Source organism: Pseudophryne corroboree, chromosome 7 (assembly GCF_028390025.1).
Source record: "Pseudophryne corroboree isolate aPseCor3 chromosome 7, aPseCor3.hap2, whole genome shotgun sequence".
Classification (NCBI taxonomy): Eukaryota; Metazoa; Chordata; class Amphibia; order Anura; family Myobatrachidae; genus Pseudophryne; species Pseudophryne corroboree.
In genome coordinates this window covers 1,278,024-1,302,970 of record NC_086450.1, presented here as the reverse complement: position 1 = coordinate 1,302,970, position 24,947 = coordinate 1,278,024, and the positions used below count along the sequence as shown (strand labels likewise).

The 24,947-nt window shown below is 46.6% G+C and overlaps 1 protein-coding gene across 1 annotated transcript in view; it reads right to left on the bottom strand.

Annotated features, from left to right (window-relative positions):
- KIAA2012 (KIAA2012 ortholog) overlaps positions 1 to 24,947 on the bottom strand; it is a 353,000-nt gene that overhangs the window by 125,680 nt on the left and 202,373 nt on the right. Inside the window, exons 14-16 of the mRNA XM_063932236.1 lie at positions 22,869 to 22,956; positions 18,239 to 18,395; positions 1,350 to 1,485 (exon numbers count right to left, since the gene is read on the bottom strand). Coding sequence (XP_063788306.1) covers positions 1,350 to 1,485; positions 18,239 to 18,395; positions 22,869 to 22,956 — 381 coding nt within the window. The remainder of the gene's footprint in view (positions 1 to 1,349; positions 1,486 to 18,238; positions 18,396 to 22,868; positions 22,957 to 24,947) is intronic.

The following is a 24,947-nucleotide window of genomic DNA, read 5'->3' as shown; positions in this document are numbered from 1 at the left end:
CTCCCTGATGTGCAGCCACACGATCCTGGAGAGCGTCAGCGGTGGTGTGCCTGTGGACCGCTGCGCCTCCGCTGCAAGTACCCGGAAACCGGCCGCGGGAGTATGCAGCGCTGCTGGGGAGGTGATGGAGCCGCCGCACAGTATGTCAGAGTGACATAGAAAGTGCTGCGGCCCTTGAAGTCTTCTTAAAAAGCTCTTTTCATGGCTGCCCAGCGTAGCCCCACCTGTTAGCTGCCTGCACTGCAGGCACCAACTTACACACTGAGCTCCAGTGCCTGGAGGCGGGGCTATAGAGGAGGCGGTGCAGTGCATCCTGGGAACAGTCAGAGCTTTAGCCTGTTGGTGCCTCGGATCAAGATCCAACTCTACACCCCAATGTTATTCCCTGCGGAAGACCAGTGTACCCCGCTGCAGAAAAAAAGGGTTAATGTCCCTTCCACGAATAGGTGATTACAATGCATCCACGTTCTTCTAATTAAGCCACGTCAGGGTTGGTCTAGCTTTGGGTCCCTGCCCGGTTGGAGCTTTGGCCAGGATTGGTCAGTAATTGGCACCACTCATCTTCCCGTCCATTCTGAACAAACCACTAGTCCCTGGCACTGGGAGCAGGTGGCCCACCACCACAGTCACCTGCTCAGGGTGCAGGCAGGGATCAGCGTGGTACCGCTTAGCACATACTGTATGGCTGTTGGCTATTTCCTTGTTACCCTCCTGTGACAGTGATATTTGTGCAGGGCCCATGTACATGGGGGGTCATTCTGACCCGATTGCTCGCTGCAGTTTCTCGAAGCGCAGCAATCAGGTCGGAACTGCGCATGCACCGGTGCCGCAGTGCGCCGGTGCATGCCAGCCGTCGTTGCCTATTGATCGCCTCTGAGGCAGAGGCGGTCGCTGGGTGGGTGGGGGTTTGGACGGCGGCGTTAAGCCGTCGTTTAGTGAGCGCGGTTCGGCCAACGCAGGCGTGGCCGGACCGTTGGGGGGGCGGGCCGCAGCGGCTGCGTGACGTCACACGCAGCCACTGCGGGCCTGGGAGCAACGAGTAACTCCCGGCCAGCACGCTAAAGCTGCGCTGGTCGGGAGCTACTCCTGAAGTGCAAAGGCATCGCCGCTGTGCGCTGCCTTGACACTTCTGCGGGGGGAGGGGGGGGCCAGCACTGACATGCGGGGCGGAATACCCCTAAGCTGGGCAAGCCCCCGCACTAAATTTAGCACAGCTACGATCAACTTGGAATGACCCCCATTATCTTTCATTGCAGTCACTGTCTTCCGTAGCCTTTACCTGTGTACTGAGACTGCGCTGAGGGTACCCTTGTGTTCTGCCTCTCCGTCCTCCACCGTCTGTGACTTACCTACAACAAATGCAGATTTTCCTTGTTCTGCCGCAGCTCCCTGATTTGCCCTCTTGGACACTCTGGCCTCAGGTTTCTTTGGCTTTTTTGCCTTCTCAGTTTTGTTTTTTCCCTTCGGCCTTGTATTCTCTTTTTCCTACGAAGACAGAAGAGTAACCACATCACAGGAGGAACGCGATAGGGGACAGTTACACATTAGTCAGCAGGAACGTGATAGGGGACCGTTGCACATTAGTCAGCAGGAACGTGATAGGGGACCGTTGCACATTAGTCAGCAGGAACGTGATAGGGGACCGTTACACATTAGTCAGCAGGAACGTGATAGGGGACCGTTACACATTAGTCAGCAGGAACGTGATAGGGGACCATTACACATTAGTCAGCAGGAACGTGATAGGGGACAGTTACACATTAGTCAGCAGGAACGTGATAGGGACAGTTACACATTAGTCAGCAGGAACGTGATAGGGGACAGTTACACATTAGTCAGCAGGAACGTGATAGGGACAGTTACACATTAGTCAGCAGGAACGTGATAGGGACAGTTACACATTAGTCAGCAGGAACGTGATAGGGGACAGTTACACATTAGTCAGCAGGAACGTGATAGGGGACCGTTACACATTAGTCAGCAGGAACGTGATAGGGGACCGTTACACATTAGTCAGCAGGAACGTGATAGGGACAGTTACACATTAGTCAGCAGGAACGTGATAGGGGACAGTTACACATTAGTCAGCAGGAACGTGATAGGGACAGTTACACATTAGTCAGCAGGAACGTGATAGGGACAGTTACACATTAGTCAGCAGGAACGTGATAGGGGACAGTTACACATTAGTCAGCAGGAACGTGATAGGGGACAGTTACACATTAGTCAGCAGGAACGTGATAGGGACAGTTACACATTAGTCAGCAGGAACGTGATAGGGACAGTTACACATTAGTCAGCAGGAACGTGATAGGGGACAGTTACACATTAGTCAGCAGGAACGTGATAGGGGACCGTTACACATTAGTCAGCAGAAACGTGATAGGGACCGTTACACATTAGTCAGCAGAAACGTGATAGGGGACCGTTACACATTAGTCAGCAGGAACGTGATAGGGGACAGTAACACATTAGTCAGCAGGAACGTGATAGGGACAGTAACACATTAGTCAGCAGGAACGTGATAGGGGACCGTTACACATTAGTCAGCAGGAACGTGATAGGGACAGTTACACATTAGTCAGCAGGAATGTGATAGGGACAGTTACACATTAGTCAGCAGGAACGTGATAGGGGACAGTTACACATTAGTCAGCAGGAACGTGATAGGGGACAGTTACACATTAGTCAGCAGGAACGTGATAGGGACAGTAACACATTAGTCAGCAGGAACGTGATAGGGGACAGTAACACATTAGTCAGCAGGAACGTGATAGGGGACCGTTACACATTAGTCAGCAGGAACGTGATAGGGACAGTTACACATTAGTCAGCAGGAATGTGATAGGGACAGTAACACATTAGTCAGCAGGAACGTGATAGGGGACCGTTACACATTAGTCAGCAGGAACGTGATAGGGGACCGTTACACATTAGTCAGCAGGAACGTGATAGGGGACCGTTACACATTAGTCAGCAGGAACGTGATAGGGGACCGTTACACATTAGTCAGCAGGAACGTGATAGGGGACCGTTACACATTAGTCAGCAGGAACGTGATAGGGGACCGTTACACATTAGTCAGCAGGAACGTGATAGGGGACCGTTACACATTAGTCAGCAGGAACGTGATAGGGGACCGTTACACATTAGTCAGCAGGAACGTGATAGGGGACCGTTACACATTAGTCAGCAGGAACGTGATAGGGGACCATTACACATTAGTCAGCAGGAACGTGATAGGGGACCGTTACACATTAGTCAGCAGGAACGTGATAGGGGACCGTTACACATTAGTCAGCAGGAACGTGATAGGGGACCGTTACACATTAGCAGGAACGTGATAGGGGACCGTTACACATTAGTCAGCAGGAACGTGATAGGGGACAGTTACACATTAGTCAGCAGGAACGTGATAGGGGACCGTTACACATTAGTCAGCAGGAACGTGATAGGGGACAGTTACACATTAGTCAGCAGGAACGTGATAGGGACAGTTACACATTAGTCAGCAGAAACGTGATAGGGGACAGTTACACATTAGTCAGCAGGAACGTGATAGGGGACAGTTACACATTAGTCAGCAGGAACGTGATAGGGGACAGTTACACATTAGTCAGCAGGAACGTGATAGGGGACAGTTACACATTAGTCAGCAGGAACGTGATAGGGGACCGTTACACATTAGTCAGCAGGAACGTGATAGGGGACCGTTACACATTAGTCAGCAGGAACGTGATAGGGACAGTTACACATTAGTCAGCAGGAACGTGATAGGGGACAGTTACACATTAGTCAGCAGGAACGTGATAGGGACAGTTACACATTAGTCAGCAGGAACGTGATAGGGGACAGTTACACATTAGTCAGCAGGAACGTGATAGGGGACAGTTACACATTAGTCAGCAGGAACGTGATAGGGGACCGTTACACATTAGTCAGCAGGAACGTGATAGGGGACCGTTACACATTAGTCAGCAGGAACGTGATAGGGGACCGTTACACATTTGTCAGCAGGAACGTGATAGGGGACCGTTACACATTTGTCAGCAGGAACGTGATAGGGGACCGTTACACATTAGTCAGCGGAACGTGATAGGGGACAGTTACACATTAGTCAGCAGGAACGTGATAGGGACAGTTACACATTAGTCAGCAGAAACGTGATAGGGACAGTAACACATTAGTCAGCAGTAACGTGATAGGGGACCGTTACACATTAGTCAGCAGGAACGTGATAGGGACAGTAACACATTAGTCAGCAGGAACGTGATAGGGGACAGTTACACATTAGTCAGCAGGAACGTGATAGGGGACTGTTACACATTAGTCAGCAGGAACGTGATAGGGGACAGTTACACATTAGTCAGCAGGAACGTGATAGGGGACCGTTACACATTAGTCAGCAGGAACGTGATAGGGACAGTAACACATTAGTCAGCAGGAACGTGATAGGGGACAGTTACACATTAGTCAGCAGGAACGTGATAGGGGACAGTTACACATTAGTCAGCAGGAACGTGATAGGGGACAGTTACACATTAGTCAGCAGGAACGTGATAGGGGACAGTTACACATTAGTCAGCAGGAAAGTGATAGGTGCCGCAGACGCCATTACACGTGTGGCTGGCTTGTCTCTCCGGCCACAGGGACAGTTACACATTAGTCAGCAGGAACGTGATAGGGACTGTGACGACACAGCCGGCACGTCGTGTTGCACAGTGGTGAAATACATGCGGTTACTTTCCTAGCCCTGGTCCTACCCATGGACTCCACTAATTGACGATATGTTATTAGTTATATGCTAGGCAATATTGTATTGTATTGTGTTGTGTTATTATATTGTACAGTTATATTTTATATGTTATATTTGGACTATGTGGTTTATTTGGTTATACTGTGTTCAATGTGTGTAGTTGGTAATAGGAATAGTTATCTGCCAGAGGATTTCATAGACAAATAGCATCTGGAATCCCTTGTCTGCTACAAAGGGGATAAATCTGGTGGTGAATGGACACTATCTGATACTTGGAGGAGAGATAACCTAATTAGCATCTATTGTTCTCTAGTAGGCATGTATAGACATGTTACAGGACAATAGCAGGTGTTAACCTGCAATGAACCTGGCCTTTCTCCCGGCCATATCCACCCCTTACTCTGCGGCTCCAATAAGCAGAGAGCACCACGTCTTGGACAGCCCTGGAAAGCAGGTCTACACCTAGAGGAATTGGTGGGACTTTTGAAAGAGGGAGAGATCTGGACAGAAGGTCAGAGAGTGGATGTTCCTCTGAAGTGCAGACGCTGACTAGGTATTGCGGTGCCATCAGTGGTGAAAATCCGTGGCACAGGACGCTGTGTGAGCTGGTATTCCAGGCCAGGAGACACAGAACTACTGCTGGCAGGTAACCTCAGGAGACTAATTCTGAACTACTGTGGGGACTTAGTAAGTAAGATACCATCCTGGCTTACAATTGTTAATGTTATTGTGTACCGTGTGTGTATATTTACAATAAAGGGCATTTGCCACTTTACTAAACTGTTTACCTGAGTGATCAGAGAATCTGTATCTTCACAGGGACAGTTACACAATAGTCAGCAGGAACGTGATAGGGGACCGTTACACATTAGTCAGCAGGAACGTGATAGGGGACCGTTACACATTAGTCAGCAGGAACGTGATAGGGACAGTTACACATTAGTCAGCAGGAACATGATAGGGGACAGTTACACATTAGTCAGCAGGAACGTGATAGGGACAGTTACACATTAGTCAGCAGGAACGCGATAGGGGACCGTTACACAGTCAGTAGGAACACAATAGGGGACCGTTACACATTAGTCAGCAGGAACGTGATAAGGACAGATACACATTAGTCAGCAGTAACGTGATAGGGACTGTTACACATTAGTCAGCAGGAACGTGATAGGGGACCGTTACACATTAGTCAGCAGGAACGTGATAGGGGACCGTTACACATTAGCAGGAACGTGATAGCGACAGTTACACATTAGTCAGCAGGAACATGATAGGGGACCGTTACACATTAGCAGGAACATGATAGGGACAGTTACACATTAGTCAGCAGGAACGTGATAGGGGACCGTTACACATTAGCAGGAACGTGATAGCGACAGTTACACATTAGTCAGCAGGAACATGATAGGGGACCGTTACACATTAGCAGGAACGTGATAGCGACAGTTACACATTAGTCAGCAGGAACGTGATAGGGACAGTTACACATTAGTCAGCAGGAACGCGATAGGGGACCGTTACACAGTCAGTAGGAACACAATAGGGGACCGTTACACATTAGTCAGCAGGAACGTGATAGGGACAGATACACATTAGTCAGCAGGAACGTGATAGGGACTGTTACACATTAGTCAGCAGGAACGTGATAGGGGACCGTTACACATTACTCAGCAGGAACGTGATAGGGGACCGTTACACATTAGCAGGAACATGATAGGGACAGTTACACATTAGTCAGCAGGAACGTGATAGGGGACCGTTACACATTAGTCAGCAGGAACGTGATAGGGGACCGTTACACATTAGCAGGAACGTAATAGGGACAGTTACACATTAGCAGGAACGTGATAGGGACAGTTACACATTAGTCAGCAGGAACGTGATAGGGGACCGTTACACATTAGCAGGAACGTGATAGGGACAGTTACACATTAGTCAGCAGGAACATGATAGGGACCGTTACACATTAGTCAGCAGGAACGTGATAGGGGACCGTTACACATTAGCAGGAACGTGATAGGGACAGTTACACATTAGTCAGCAGGAAAGTGATAGGGGACCGTTACACATTAGCAGGAACGTGATAGGGACAGTTACACATTAGTCAGCAGGAACGTGATAGGGACAGTTACACATTAGTCAGCAGGAACGTGATAGGGGACAGTTACACATTAGTCAGCAGGAACGTGATAGGGACCCTTACACATTAGTCAGCAGGAACGAACACAATAGGGGACCGTTACACATTTGTCAGCAGGAACGCGATAGGGGTCCGTTACACATTAGTAGGAACATGATAGGGACAGTTACACATTAGTCAGCAGGAACGTGATAGGGGACCGTTACACATTAGTCAGCAGGAACGTGATAGGGGACCGTTACACATTAGCAGGAACGTGATAGGGACAGTTACACATTAGTCAGCAGGAACGTGATAGGGGACAGTTACACATTAGTCAGCAGGAACGTGATAGGGACAGTTACACATTAGTCAGCAGGAACGCGATAGGGGACCGTTACACAGTCAGTAGGAACACAATAGGGGACCGTTACACATTAGTCAGCAGGAACGTGATAAGGACAGATACACATTAGTCAGCAGTAACGTGATAGGGACTGTTACACATTAGTCAGCAGGAACGTGATAGGGGACTGTTACACATTAGTCAGCAGGAACGTGATAGGGGACCGTTACACATTAGCAGGAACGTGATAGCGACAGTTACACATTAGTCAGCAGGAACATGATAGGGGACCGTTACACATTAGCAGGAACATGATAGGGACAGTTACACATTAGTCAGCAGGAACGTGATAGCGACAGTTACACATTAGTCAGCAGGAACGTGATAGGGACAGTTACACATTAGTCAGCAGGAACGTGATAGGGACAGTTACACATTAGTCAGCAGGAACGCGATAGGGGACCGTTACACAGTCAGTAGGAACACAATAGGGGACCGTTACACATTAGTCAGCAGGAACGTGATAGGGACAGATACACATTAGTCAGCAGGAACGTGATAGGGGACCGTTACACATTAGTCAGCAGGAACGTGATAGGGGACCGTTACACATTAGTCAGCAGGAACGTGATAGGGACAGATACACATTAGTCAGCAGGAACGTGATAGGGACTGTTACACATTAGTCAGCAGGAACGTGATAGGGGACCGTTACACATTACTCAGCAGGAACGTGATAGGGGACCGTTACACATTAGCAGGAACGTGATAGCGACAGTTACACATTAGTCAGCAGGAACATGATAGGGGACCGTTACACATTAGCAGGAACATGATAGGGACAGTTACACATTAGTCAGCAGGAACGTGATAGGGGACCGTTACACATTAGTCAGCAGGAACGTGATAGGGGACCGTTACACATTAGCAGGAACGTGATAGGGACAGTTACACATTAGTCAGCAGGAACATGATAGGGACCGTTACACATTAGTCAGCAGGAACGTGATAGGGGACCGTTACACATTAGCAGGAACGTAATAGGGACAGTTACACATTAGCAGGAACGTGATAGGGACAGTTACACATTAGTCAGCAGGAACGTGATAGGGGACCGTTACACATTAGCAGGAACGTGATAGGGACAGTTACACATTAGTCAGCAGGAACATGATAGGGACCGTTACACATTAGTCAGCAGGAACGTGATAGGGGACCGTTACACATTAGCAGGAACGTGATAGGGACAGTTACACATTAGTCAGCAGGAAAGTGATAGGGGACCGTTACACATTAGCAGGAACGTGATAGGGACAGTTACACATTAGTCAGCAGGAACGTGATAGGGACAGTTACACATTAGTCAGCAGGAACGTGATAGGGGACAGTTACACATTAGTCAGCAGGAACGTGATAGGGACCCTTACACATTAGTCAGCAGGAACGAACACAATAGGGGACCGTTACACATTTGTCAGCAGGAACGCGATAGGGGTCCGTTACACATTAGTAGGAACATGATAGGGACAGTTACACATTAGTCAGCAGGAACGTGATAGGGGACCGTTACACATTAGTCAGCAGGAACGTGATAGGGGACCGTTACACATTAGCAGGAACGTGATAGGGGACCGTTACACATTAGTCAGCAGGAACATGATAGGGACCGTTACACATTAGTCAGCAGGAACGTGATAGGGGACCGTTACACATTAGCAGGAACGTAATAGGGACAGTTACACATTAGCAGGAACGTGATAGGGACAGTTACACATTAGTCAGCAGGAACATGATAGGGACCGTTACACATTAGTCAGCAGGAACGTGATAGGGGACCGTTACACATTAGCAGGAACGTAATAGGGACAGTTACACATTAGCAGGAACGTGATAGGGACAGTTACACATTAGTCAGCAGGAACGTGATAGGGGACCGTTACACATTAGCAGGAACGTGATAGGGACAGTTACACATTAGTCAGCAGGAACATGATAGGGACCGTTACACATTAGTCAGCAGGAACGTGATAGGGGACCGTTACACATTAGCAGGAACGTGATAGGGACAGTTACACATTAGTCAGCAGGAACATGATAGGGACCGTTACACATTAGTCAGCAGGAACGTGATAGGGGACCGTTACACATTAGCAGGAACGTGATAGGGACAGTTACACATTAGTCAGCAGGAACATGATAGGGACCCTTACACATTAGTCAGCAGGAACGAACACAATAGGGGACCGTTACACATTTGTCAGCAGGAACGCGATAGGGGTCCGTTACACATTAGTAGGAACATGATAGGGACAGTTACACATTAGTCAGCAGGAACGTGATAGGGGACCGTTACACATTAGTCAGCAGGAACGTGATAGGGGACCGTTACACATTAGCAGGAACGTGATAGGGGACCGTTACACATTAGTCAGCAGGAACATGATAGGGACCGTTACACATTAGTCAGCAGGAACGTGATAGGGGACCGTTACACATTAGCAGGAACGTAATAGGGACAGTTACACATTAGCAGGAACGTGATAGGGACAGTTACACATTAGTCAGCAGGAACATGATAGGGACCGTTACACATTAGTCAGCAGGAACGTGATAGGGGACCGTTACACATTAGCAGGAACGTAATAGGGACAGTTACACATTAGCAGGAACGTGATAGGGACAGTTACACATTAGTCAGCAGGAACGTGATAGGGGACCGTTACACATTAGCAGGAACGTGATAGGGACAGTTACACATTAGTCAGCAGGAACATGATAGGGACCGTTACACATTAGTCAGCAGGAACGTGATAGGGGACCGTTACACATTAGCAGGAACGTGATAGGGACAGTTACACATTAGTCAGCAGGAACATGATAGGGACCGTTACACATTAGTCAGCAGGAACGTGATAGGGGACCGTTACACATTAGCAGGAACGTGATAGGGACAGTTACACATTAGTCAGCAGGAAAGTGATAGGGGACCGTTACACATTAGCAGGAACGTGATAGGGACAGTTACACATTAGTCAGCAGGAACGTGATAGGGACAGTTACACATTAGTCAGCAGGAACGTGATAGGGGACAGTTACACATTAGTCAGCAGGAACGTGATAGGGACCCTTACACATTAGTCAGCAGGAACGAACACAATAGGGGACCGTTACACATTTGTCAGCAGGAACGCGATAGGGGGCCGTTACACATTAGTAGGAACATGATAGGGACAGTTACACATTAGTCAGCAGGAACGTGATAGGGGACCGTTACACATTAGTCAGCAGGAACGCGATAGGGGACCGTTACACATTAGTCAGCAGGAACGTGATACGGGACCGTTACACATTAGTTAGCAGGAACGCGATAGGGGACTGTTACACATTAGTCAGCAGGAACGCAACATGTAACATGTACCCCATGTTACAGTGATCTCATTTTATTTTTCATCCACTAGGGGTCACTGGAGTACTCTTGGAATATGGATGGGGCGTTAGCAGGGACAGGCACATTTAAATATTCAAATTAGTAACCCTCCACCCCCTCCATACTCCCAAAGGTACCTCAGTGTTTTTTGTGCCTTGCCGGGACGACACACGTAGACGATTCTCCACAGTTTTTCTTCTATTTTTGAAAGATTTTTTCGTTTTTACACTCAACTTATTAAGAAGCTTGGGTCTGGGATTGTTGGTGTTGCTGCTGCAGCAATTGGCTTGTCGGCACTCAGGAGAGGAGCACCGCCATAGACCAAATTCAGCAGTGCTGATTGCAGCCTGGGGCTGCAGAAGGAGCTGGACAGAGCTTGCTGAGAGAAGTCCCGTCATAGCCTCCACTGATGTCAGGTAATGAGCGGTTAGGCAGCTCACACTGCCACCGCTCCCTTGCTTTGTCTTGCTGGGGGTGAGGGGCGGTCAGTTCACGCTGCCGCCTGTCATGTGGGGACTGTATGTTTTATTTTATTTTACATGTGTGTGACCCTGCTGCCTAGCCCAGCAGCCGCCGCTGAGCGCCAAACCGCCACCACTCCCCAGCCTCCGGCTCCTTGTCGCCACCGCTCCCGCCTCCCTCCCACGGTTATCTTCTGCTAACCGCTACCCTCCAGAGTTCCAGAGCCGCAAATGGTGACTGCCGCGGCTCTGTCTTCAGACTGGGGAGAGGGGAGAGGCTGTCTGCGGACAGCTCTCACTGCTGCTGCAGTCCATCAGCGAAGGGGGAGATCGCGGGGGAGAGGGGAGGATTATGCCCACATGGCAGTGGGAGGCCCCATAACTAAGCCGCAGTTTAAGGCAGCAAGCAGCTCTCAGGTTATTAAGCCGGTGTTAATTATGGGGGTCTCTGTTATTTTAATATCTGCTGGGCAAATACACTATCAGGCTCTTAAGCCTGTGTTGCAGATGGAGGTGTATCTATATGTATATATGTATATATCAGCTATTACTGTAATGTCTCATCTTGCATGCTTTATTATACATGTGTATAGGCAAGCACATGGCAGGACGCCATTTCAACCTAACTTCCTGGTTCTTCTTGCAGGAAGTGTGATGCGGTACTACAACACTCAGCCACTGGAGGAGCAGGGGTGTTAGTAGGAATTTTCAGTACAGCACATGTTACACTGATTTAGTGTGTCCTCAGTGCACTACACTTCTAGTTATACACACTTTAGTTACAATTTTAACTGAGTCGGTCTGTCTTTGTATACTTGTTTGTCTGTGTACATAATGACTAAAGCTCATGCAAAAGAAAAAAGCAGCTTGGCTGCAAGGTTTGTCAGAGTGTGTTGCCTGAGGGAACTACCACTTGCACAGTGTGTCTTGCAGGTACGCGTACAAATACGACCATTTCACCTGATCCGCCTTGGGCGATCATGGCAGGTGTGATGACTGGCTTATAATCAGAGTTGGCTGCTGTGCGTATGGAGCATGAGACGGCTAGAGCTGAGGCTAGGTTGCTACCATCTGAGCTGCCGGAGTGGGCTCAGGAGATGTCAAGGACTTTGCAGGGTTTACAACAATCCAGGTCTAGTTCAAATCCGACAAGTAGTCATCTGTGGTCTCATAACCTACCGGAGTCAGCTGTGTTGCATTCGGACGATTCCATGCCAGACCTGTTATCTCAGGAGGACATGAGGAAGGTGAATTGGGCCAGGAGTCAGATAGTGAGGTTACGATAGCCCGGCTATTGATAATCTCATTAGGGCAGTACGTCAGGTTTTAAATTTTACTAAGACTGAAGAACCTCTTTCAAATGATGAGGTTTTATTTGCAAAGAAACAGAGAACACCTGTGTGTTTTCCTTATTCAGATTCTATTAACTAAAAGCATGTAAGAATCCGGATAAACGGTTCTCTATGTCTAGACGTTTTCTGTCTAACTACCGTTCCCAGAGTCTATGACTACGAAATGGGAAACTCCACTGACGGTGGACTCCTCAGTGTCCAAACTTTCCAAGAAGTTAACCATTCCAGTCCCGGCTGCTACGGCGCTTAAGGACCCGTCAGAGCGTAAGCTCGAAGCTACGCTAAAGTCAATGTATACAGCAGTAGGAGTGTTGCTTAGACCTGCTTTAGTTGGTGTTGGGTTAACAAGGCTGTCGTTACATGGGCAACACAGCTCAAGTTGGGCCTACAACAGGATCTCCCCTTAGACCAGCTTATACTTCTTGCTGATCACATTTGTGAATCTGCTGAGTATTTTGATATGGCTTCTATGGACGTCGGCCAAGTTAGTTCTCGCATTTCGGCATTTCTAGTTGTGCCCACCAGGCCCTTTGGGTCCATTCTTGGCAGGCGGAGGCAGGGTCCAAACAAGGAATAGAAACATTGCCTTACATTGGCAATATGTTGTTTGGTCCTGAATTAGACAAATGGATTTCTTAGGCCACGGGGGAAAAGTCTGTTTTCCTGCCATTGCCTGCACCAGTTAAAAAACGGAGATACGCTGGACCAGCGTTCAAATCTTTTAGACCTCAGGCCTTTCGAGGCTGTGCTGCAGGAACAACCATACAGAGTAGACGTGGTAGAGGACGTGGTTTTCAAAAACCGCTAACCGTCGTCAGGACACAAAGGCCGCTGACAGGCCAGTAGCATGACGGGCTGCCAGCCCATTGCGGATCTTCTGCTATGGGAGCACGCCTTCAAACGTTTCACTTGCCATGGTTTCAGACATCCATAGAGTTTGATTGTCTACCACCAATGCGATATTTCAAGACAGTGTCAAAAGACAAAAAGGCAGTTCTGCAGACCGCGATTCAGTCTCTCGTGGATTCCGCAGTTTTGATTCCAGTTCCAGTTTACCAACAGGGTCAAGGTTATTATTCCAATCATCTTGTACCAAAACCGGATGGCTCTGTCACACCGATATTGAACCTGAAGGGGCTCAATTAGTACGTCACTTACTACAGATTAAAAATAGAATCCTTGCGGTCAGTGATTGTAGGTCTAGAACCATAGGAATTCTTGATTTCGCTAGATCTCAAGGATGCGTACTTACACATTCCGATTTTGCCACCGCATCAGGTGTACTTAAGGTTTGCAGTACAGCAAAACCATTATCAATTTCAGGCACTACCGTTTGGCCTCTCGTCGGCACCTCGGGTATTCACAAAAGTGATGTCTGTGATGATAGCTCATCTCAGATCCCTGGGAGTGATAATAGTTCTGTACTTAGACGATCTTCTCATCAAGGCTCCATCTCCACAAATACTCGTTCATCATGCCGTACTGACATACAATGTGCTAGTTCAGCACGGTTGGATTGTCAACTTCAAGAAATCAAGCCTGGCCCCGTATCAAAGACTTAAATTCCTAGGAATGATTCTGGATACGGTGGATCAACGTATTTACCTGCCAGAACAGAAAACACAAAGTATTCATCATCTGGTGCAGCTGGTGCTCAAATCACGGACAGTCTCGGTACATCTATGCATTCGGCTGTTAGGTAAGATGGTGGCGTCTTTCGAAGCACTCCAGTTCGGAAGATTTTACTCACGTCCTTTTCAACTAGATCTTCTCGCATAGTGGTCAGGCTCTCATCTACAAATCCATCAGTTGGTGCGGTTGTCTCCAAAGGCCAGAGTATCCCTACTCTGCTGGCTCCACATACACAATCTCACCGCAAGGAAAAGGTTCGGAGTCTGGAATTGGATAATTCTGACGACGGACGCAAGTCTCAGAGGTTGGAGAGCAGTGGTCCTCAATTGTCAGCCTCAGGGTCTGTGGTCAGACAGAGTAAGATTACGGTCAATAAATATCCTAGTACTCAGGGCAATTTACAATGGGCTGCCACAGGCAGTTCACATGCTCCTGTCTCAGACTGTCCAGGTGCAGTCAGACAACAAACAAGGAGGAACTCGAAGTCGCATAGCCAGGCGAAAAGTTGCTTGAATTCTGATTTGGGCCGAGCATCACCAGGTGATATTGTCGGCAGTGTTCATTCCAGGAGTGGACAACTGGGAGGCAGATTATCTCAGACGTCAGGATTTTCATCCGGGAGAATGGGCGTTAAATCCAGAGGAGTTTCTGATGTTGGTCCAGCGGCGGGGTTACCCACAGCTGGATCTAATGGTATCTTGCTAAAATCATCAAACACCCCAGTATGTGTCTAGAACAAGAGATCCAGAGGCAGTGGTGGTGGATGCTCTCACAATCGCGTGGCCCTACAGCCTCGTGCATCTGTTTCCACCATTTCCGCTGCTTCCTCGGTTGCTAAAGCGGATCAAACGAGAGCACGACTGTCATATTAGTGGCGCCTCATTGGCATCGGAAAGCGTGGTTCTCGGATCTCCGCCGGTTACTCGCAGACGATCCTTGGCCGCACTCGCTACGTCCGGACCTGCTACAACAGGGTCTGTTCCTTTACCCCGATTTAGCACGGCTGCATTTGACGGGGTGGCTGTTGAAACCACCCTCTTAAGATGAGAGGGCATTCCACAGTCCGTTATACCAACCATGTTGCGTGCGAGGAAGCCAGTTACAGCAGCTCATCACAGGATTTGCGAGCTTATATAGGTTGGTGTGAAGCTCGGAAGTTTCATACATCTTCTTTCAAGTTATCCCGTCTTTTGCTATTTTTAGAGACTGGGTTAGACGGAGGACTACGTTTATCTACACTAAAGGTGCAGGTCTCTGCCTTGTCTAAAGGCGTTTGGCTCTTTTGCCGACTGTACACACTTTCCTGCAAGGTGTCCTCAGAGTACAACCTCCATTTATACCACATGCAGCGCCATGGGACTTGACTCTGGTTTTAGATTTTTTTAGAGTCTTCATATTTTGAACCCTTACAACAAGTGGATGTTAAGTTTCTCACTTGGAAAACAATTTTTCTCTTAGCCTTAGCTTAGGCAAGGCGTGTTTCAGAATTGGTTGCGTTGTCATGCAAGCCACCGTATCTGGTGTTTCATGATGATAGAGCGGAACTTCAGACGAATCCCGCTTTCCTACCAAAGGTAGTATCATCCTTTCACATCAATCAACCAATCGTAGTTCCTGTGTTATCAGAAGGTTCAGGAACTTCAGCTACTTTGGATGTGGTACGCGCATTCCACGTTTATGTAGCCCGAACATCTACAGTACGTAAAACGGATCCATTGTTCTCTATGATGCTGCCAAGATGGGTTGGCCAGCTTCCAAGCAGACCTTATCCAGATGGATTAAACTGACCATACGTCAGGCTTACCTTCATGCTAGTCTACAGCCGCCGGCATCAATTTCAGCTCATTCCACACGTTCTGTGGTAACTTCATAGGCAGCAGGTTGTTGAGCTTCTACGATGCAAGTTTGCAGTGCAGCTACATGGTCGTCAGTGTACACGTTTGTGCGCTTTTACAAGTTTGATACGTTTGCGGCATCAGCGTCTAGCTTTGGCCGCCTAGTGTTACAGGTGCCAAACAGCTCTCCCGCCCAAGGGGGAAACTTTGATACGTCCCAAGAGTACTCCAGTGACCCCTAGTGGATGAAAAAGAAAATAGGATTTTGGTACTTACCAGGTAAATCCTTTTCTTTGAATCCATAGGGGGCACTGGACGCCCACCCAGAGCAGTTTCACCTGTCTTGTGGTAAGTTCGGTGGATATTATGGTAACACATTCTCACCGACTTGTTCAAATGTTAAGGTGATTGTTATCTATTGTCGTGTCAACTGTTTAATTGTCCATTATGTTATAATGTTATATCCTCTCTATCGCTCCTGTTCGGCTCAGTAAAAACACAGGTGCATTATGGGAGTATGGAGGGGAGAAGAGTTAGCAATTTAAATATTAAAATGTGCCTATCCCTGCTAACGCCCCGTCCATATCCCAAGAGTACTCCAGTGCCCTCTGTGGATTCAAAGAAAAGGATTTATCTGGTAAGTACCAAAATCATATTATCCTACAAAATAAAAGACTAACGCAGTTCCTCACCTCCGTGGGGGGGAGTCAAGTGTTTTGCCACTAGATGGCGCCCAATGGAGCATTTCAAGTGTTGCTTTGTTCAGGCGCGCACAGCTGCCGGTGCTGACATTACTGTTATGTTGTTCCGTCATTTTGACGGGCTGGTAACTAGTTACACATAAATACATGTTCTGCGCTGTGCCGGCGGCCATCTTGCGTTTTACACCTTTGTATGCGGCAGCATTAGGCAGGAAATGGTAAATCATCTTATTACATTGTGCACAGAATACCCAGTTTATGAGATATATGCACAGCATAAATGGAAATAAATGTGAAAGTAGGGGGTAATTTACTAAAGCTTCTAAAAGGGAAAAGTGGTGATGTTGCCGATAGCAACCAATCAGATTCTATTATATCTCTTTTGCATCCTAGAAAATGACAGACAGAATGTGATTGGTTGTGACATCACTATTGGGTGTTATGTTCATCCATGTACCTGAAATTGACCCCGTGGGAACAGTTATATTTTTATACAAGTTTCTAATTTAGGTAAAGGTAAAATATCCTTGATTTGTTACCTGGCAGCAATTCCAGGCAAACTAGCCAAATGTACACCATGTGACTCTTTATATACCCCCAATTGTACGCCATGTGACTCCTCCTACAGCCCCAAATGTACGCCATGTGACTCTTCCTACACCCCCAAACATACGCCATGTGACTCTTCCTACACCCTCTAAATATACGCCATGTGACTCTTCCTACACCCCCAAACATATGCCATGTGACGCTTCCTACACCCTCAAACGTACGACATGTGACTCTTCCTACACACCCAAACATACGCCATGTGACTCTTCCTACACCCTCCAAACGTACGCCATGTGACTCTTCCTACACCCTCCAAACGTACGCTATGTGACTCTTCCTACAGCCTCCAAATGTACGCCATGTGACTCTTCCTACTCCCCCAAACGTACACCATGTGACTCTTCCTTCACCTCCAAACGTACGCCATGTGACTCCTCCTACACCCTCCAAACGTACGCCATGTGACTCCTCCTACACCTCCAACGTACGCCATGTGACTCCTCCTACACCTCCAACGTACGCCATGTGACTCCTCCTACACCTCCAAATGACTCCTCTTATACCCTAGAACATTTGCCAGGTGACTTCTCCTACACCCCTGAGAAAGTACGCAATGTGACTCCTACATTTCCGGAACAACTGCCACGTGACTCCTCCAATACCCCAAACTTTTGGCAGGTGACTCATCCTACACCCCCCCAAGCATACGCCATGTGACTCCTTCTATACCCCCAGAAGGTGTCTTATGTGACTCCTTCCCTTTGGTGTCTTCCTGTCTCTCTCAGTGGGGAGTGTATATAATGTCATGGTGTTCTGAGTGGTTACCTGTTACAGGTGAGTACGGACGCTTCCTCTGGGACATAGTTGCTCTATGGGGATGCTTTTGCTACTTGCATGTAGGGAGTGTTTAACCAACCCCTGGTCTTAAGTGTTCTCTGTCCTGATCATCAGGCCCTGGGTACACATCTATATCATTAATAAAATGCTTGGTGACTGTGTGTATAGTGTCATGTAATTAGTGATTGGACACAGCTGTGAAAGTAGGAAGAATACTGACCAGAGTTTTGGTGCTTTGCGCTGCTAGTGCCTCCTCCTGTCCCGGTATGTGGCGCTGTGCAGGGCCGCTGTTACTTTCTGCAATGTCTTCTGTAGGTGGAGGAACGTCAGGCTGCACCTCTCTCCCCTCACTGGGGACTTTCTCCACATCTGTAACTCTGAGAAGTGTTACCAGCTATGGTGGTTATAAAGGCAGAAAACACTGGCAGAGCTGCACTGTTTCCACTTGTTTCAGGCATTTACATATCAAGCAACACTGGAATATAATATATTCCCCCCCCCCCCTTCAGTTTCTATATGCCACCATATTCTGTAGGCCTGTACAAAGCTAGAGAAACCCACTGAGGCTTAGGGCCATAAGAGAATGAGATCACTGCACAGAAATAAATATTGAATAATGGACCTTTATTTCCTGTATCTAACAGTAAGGCCAGTGCGCAGACTCTACCGTCTGTGTGCGCAGACTCTACCGCCAGTGCCCAGACTCTGCCGCCAGTAAATAGAATCTACAGACTCTATCACCAGTGCCCAGACTCTGCCACCAGTACATACATAGAATCCAGACTCTACCTCCAGTGCCCAGACTCTGCCGCCAGTACATAGAATCCAGACTCTACCTCCAGTGCCCAGACTCTGCCGCCAGTACATAGAATCCACAGACTACCGCCAGTAAATAGAATCTACAGACTCTGCAACCAGTACATAGAATCTACAGACTCTACCTCCAGTGCCCAGACTCTAACGCCAGTACATAGAATCCAGACTCTACCGCCAGTGCCCAGACTCTGCCGCCAGTACATAGAATCCAGACTCTACCTCCAGTGCCCAGACTCTGCCACCAGTACATAGAATCCAGACTCTACCTCCAGTGCCCAGACTCTGCCGCCAGTACATAGAATCCAGACTCTACCTCCAGTGCCCAGACTCTGCCGCCAGTACATAGAATCCAGACTCTACCTCCAGTGCCCAGACTCTGCCGCCAGTACATAGAATCTACAGACTCTACCTCCAGTGCCCAGACTCTGCTGCCAGTACATAGAATCCAGACTCTACCGCCAGTGCCCAGACTCTGCCGCCAGTACATAGAATCCAGACTCTACCTCCAGTGCCCAGACTCTAACGCCAGTACATAGAATCCAGACTCTACCTCCAGTGCACAGACTCTGCAACTAGTGCCCAGACTCTACCCGACAAGAGAGCATAAACCACCTATAGAACAAAATAAGAAAAAATGTGGGCGCTCTAAAAAGATAACTTTGCAACAGCTGCTGGTTTTGTAAATATACAAATTTTAATGGTAAAAATAATTTAAAATAGACACTATACACCTTAAATTTTATGTCACAACATAAAAACAATTATGCAATTCAAAAGACAAGTGTCCTGTATCTCAAGACTTGCTGACAGTCATACACATAACCTGTTATATATAGCTTAGTTAGCATGCATAAGCCGGCTGTTAGTGGTAATTCGTAGTTTCGGCACACTGAGCTCAGTAGCAGGTTAGTAAAAGCAGTTCATTAATTAATTAGGCCTGTGAACTACACCAATGCTGGACTGATGGTATAGAAGTCCAATAGTCAGGAGTGTAATGACGGCAGACGGACAGTATCCTCATCTGTATTATGTCCGTTTAATAAAACTCACTTGCTCCACTGGCTAGTTTAAAGCAAGCCGCTCAGCAGCGGTTCCCCAGGAATGTATACCTGAAACTTGTTGGCGGTATCCTGCACCAGCGGGCGCTGCTGTTAGCCAGGGAGGAGACAGAGTCGGGCAGCAAGCCCAGAGCTGCAGGGAACGCTGTGTTGCCGCGGTCCGCGGCTTCCGTGTTCGGGGCTTCCGGTTGCGTTCCACAGTCGTGTCACAGTCAACTGACGCGTTTCTCCGCCTCTAATGGGGGCGGTTTCATCAGAGGCATGACTGGGGAGATTCAAGGTCTCTATTTATACCAGCTTAAAGTTCCTTATTGGTTACCACTTAAATGGGTTATTTTTTAACCCTCTATGTGCACTGTCACCAGAACATAATAAAAAACCAGCAATCAACAGTAATAATCATATATGGATATCTACTAAAATATATATATATATATATATATATATATATATAATCCTCTAACCAATATTAAACATAAAACATTTCATTAGATGTATATAGAAAACAGAGGATAATCTGATCCATAAAACACATAAACAAATGTGTCTACATACAGTATATGACTTTAAGACCACAATGAGTGTGTTCAATGGCATAGTTCTACATAAATAAGAATTCATTTTAAACTTTATAAACTTCCTTAATAAAATTAATTGTGAACTAATAATAATAATGTATAGTTTCAGTTCTCATTTTAGATATACCTAGAACAGGACATATTAAATATGGACCATGTCTAAAGTCCTAAAAAATATATTTTATTTTAGCTTACACCTATTCCATGGGGTTGCACTGCTGGCACTCACCCATAGAATAAAAAAATTAATAAACACATAAAATATTATTTATTTGTACACTCAGTAAAATAACAGAAACCAGACAGACTGGACAAAATGACAATACTTCATGTATATAAATTATTCAACTAAGAGCAATCGTTATCTATGGAGATAAACAAATCTTTACAATGTCTTGACCATAAGTCCCCAAAGACCCCCATATTCTACAGGGACTGGATTGGTAGCATTTGGTAATATATAATTTGTACACAGCATAAAGAAAAAAAACAAAAAGCTAAATGGCCAATACCGAATTTCCAACCAATTAGTAATCCGAGAAGAGGAGGAAAAAAGAATAGGAAGAAGAAAGGGTACATGAAAAGAGGACCACTGAGGGGAGAAGAACGACAACAATGGGAAGCAAGAAGCATACTTGTACTAACATGCTCATTAGATGTTATTCAATTCAATATTTTCGTTAAGGCCATGTGGTTCAAGGGTCCTTAAACGACCCTGTTTTTTCTTTATGCTGTGTACAAATTATATATTACCAAATGCTACCAATCCAGTCCCTGTAGAATATGGGGGTCTTTGGGGACTTATGGTCAAGACATTGTAAAGATTTGTTTATCTCCATAGATAACGATTGCTCTTAGTTGAATAATTTATATACATGAAGTATTGTCATTTTGTCCAGTCTGTCTGGTTTCTGTTATTTTACTGAGTGTACAAATAAATAATATTTTATGTGTTTATTAATTTTTTGATTCTATGGGTGAGTGCCAGCAGTGCAACCCCATGGAATAGGTGTAAGCTAAAATAAAATATATTTTTTAGGACTTTAGACATGGTCCATATTTAATATGTCCTGTTCTAGGTATATCTAAAATGAGAACTGAAACTATACATTATTATTATTAGTTCACAATTAATTTTATTAAGGAAGTTTATAAAGTTTAAAATGAATTCTTATTTATGTAGAACTATGCCATTGAACACCTCATTGTGGTCTTAAAGTCATATATGTAGACACATTTGTTTATGTGTTTTATGGATCAGATTATCCTCTGTTTTCTATATACATCTAATGAAATGTTTTATGTTTAATATTGGTTAGAGGATAATATATATATATATTTTTTAGTAGATATCCATATATGATTATTACTGTTGATTGCTGGTTTTTTATTATATTCTGGTGATAGTGCACATAGAGGGTTAAAAATAACCCATTTAAGTGGTAACCCATAAGGAACTTTAAGCTGGTATGAATAGAGACCTTGAACCTTCCCAGTCATACCTCTGATGAAACTGCCCCCTTTAGAGGCGGAGAAACGCGTCAGGTGACTGTGACACGACTGTGGAACGCAACCGGAAGCCCCGAACACGGAAGCCGCGGACCGCGGCAACACAGCGTTCCCTGCAGCTCTGGGCTTGCTGCCCGACTCCGTCTCCTCCCTGGCTAACAGCAGCGCCCGCTGGCGCAGGATACCGCCAACAAGTTTCAGGTATACATTCCTGGGGAACCGCTGCTGAGCGGCTTGCTTTAAACTAGCCAGTGGAGCAAGTGAGTTTTATTAAACGGACATAATACAGATGAGGATACTGTCCGTCTGCGGTCATTACACTCCTGACTATTGGACTTCTATACCATCAGTCCAGCATTGGTGTAGTTCACAGGCCTAATTAATTAATGAACTGCTTTTACTAACCTGCTACTGAGCTCAGTGTGCCGAAACTACTAATTACCACTAACAGCCGGCTTATGCATGCTAACTAAGCTATGTATAACAGGTTATGTGTATGACTGTCAGCAAGTCTTGAGATACAGGATCACTTGAATTTTGAATTGCATAATTGTTTTTATGTTGTGACATAAAATTTAAGGTGTATAGTGTCTATTTTAAATAATTTTTACCATTAAAATTTGTATATTTACAAAACCAGCAGCTGTTGCAAAGTTATCTTTTTAGAGCGCCCACATTTTTTCTTATTTTGTTGTTATCCAATTCTTGGTGGATATCCAGATCCCCTGTTGTGGGCAGCCAGAAAAGTAGTGAGCAACATCCAATTTACTAATTGATATTTTTTATTCATTTACCTTTCAATTAGCGCCCACTTTTTCTGTGTTCACCTATAGAACATCCTGGTGACACAGGGGTATTAAGGCAAATGAGGGCTATTGGCGTTACTTACATTTCGGGGTGTTTCTTTCTGGGCTTTGCTGGTTGTTTCTTTGCAGTGTCTGAGGTCTTCTGTTTTGTGTTTGGTTGGTTTCTGGAGCCTGGAAGAGGAAAGGCCGTCTCAGTACATGATGTCCAGGCCCGGGTGTTGTGTAGGCCCTATAGGTACCTGCAGCCAGTTGCTTATACTCCCTCTGGCATATATGTTTTTATTTAACATTACATCTTATATGATCCGTATCTATACTTCTGGTAAGTAGAGATTTTAGGATTTTCTGGGGGTTTTTTGCATTTAAAATTTCTCTTTATTAATGAGTTCCATGTAATATATACAGCAAAATATAATAACATCGCCAGCCGTATTCCTCTTCATAAACCTTATATAAATATTCCCACAGGAGGATACAGCGCTGGCCTGCGCCAGGAATATACAGACCTGTGAGATCGCTACTAGCAAGTGAATAAGGGAATTAGTTGGGGGGAGGGGTGAGGTTAGGAGGGGCGAGGTTAGGAGGGGAGAGGTTAGGAGGTAAAGGCTAAATGGTGAGGAAGGGTTAATCTGGTACCGGAGAGTATTCCCTGTATCACCACAATCACAGTTCCCAGAGCAGGAGATACATTATACCAGTGATCAGCAGAGGCAGAATCACCGCAATAACCAAGATACTAATGATGACCGTGTGCAGATGATGGTGCCGCCGTATGTAGGTGCACACAGGACACAGCACCATGGAGAGCTCCCTGCATGTACCTACAGCAGCCAGACACTGACCTGTGTATAACATGTAATATTCCCTGCTCAGCACTGTACAGTCACATGGCAGCAGATACAGGTAAGTACACACACAGCACCATGGAGAGCCCCCTGCATGTACCTACAGCAGCCAGACACTGACCTGTGTATAACATGTAATATCCCCCCGCTCAGCACTGTACAGTCACATGGCAGCAGATACAGGTAAGTACACACAGGACACAGCACCATGGAGAGCTCCCTGCATGTACCTACAGCAGCCAGACACTGACCTGTGTATAACATGTAATATTCCCCGCTCAGCACTGTACAGTCACATGGCAGCAGGTACAGGTAAGTACACACAGGACACAGCACCATGGAGAGCCCCCTGCATGTACCTACAGCAGCCAGACACTGACCTGTGTATAACATGTAATATTCCCCGCTCAGCACTGTACAGTCACATGGCAGCAGATGCAGGTAAGTACACACACAGCACCATGGAGAGCCCCCTGCATGTACCTACAGCAGCCAGACACTGACCTGTGTATAACATGTAATATTCCCCGCTCAGCACTGTACAGTCACATGGCAGCAGGTACAGGTAAGTACACACACAGCACCATGGAGAGCCCCCTGCATGTACCTACAGCAGCCAGACACTGACCTGTGTATAACATGTAATATTCCCCCGCTCAGCACTGTACAGTCACATGGCAATAGATACAGGTAAGTACACACAGGACACAGCACCATGGAGAGCCCCCTGCATGTACCTACAGCAGCCAGACACTGACCTGTGTATAACATGTAATATTCCCCGCTCAGCACTGTACAGTCACATGGCAATAGATACAGGTAAGTACACACAGGACACAGCACCATGGAGAGCTCCCTGCATGTACCTACAGCAGCCAGACACTGACCTGTGTATAACATGTAATATTCCCCGCTCAGCACTGTACAGTCACATGGCAGCAGATACAGGTAAGTACACACACAGCACCATGGAGAGCCCCCTGCATGTACCTACAGCAGCCAGACACTGACCTGTGTATAACATGTAATATTCCCCGCTCAGCACTGTACAGTCACATGGCAGCAGGTACAGGTAAGTACACACAGGACACAGCACCATGGAGAGCTCCCTGCATGTACCTACAGCAGCCAGACACTGACCTGTGTATAACATGTAATATTCCCCGCTCAGCACTGTACAGTCACATGGCAATAGATACAGGTAAGTACACACAGGACACAGCACCATGGAGAGCCCCCTGCATGTACCTACAGCAGCCAGACACTGACCTGTGTATAACATGTAATATCCCCCCGCTCAGCACTGTACAGTCACAT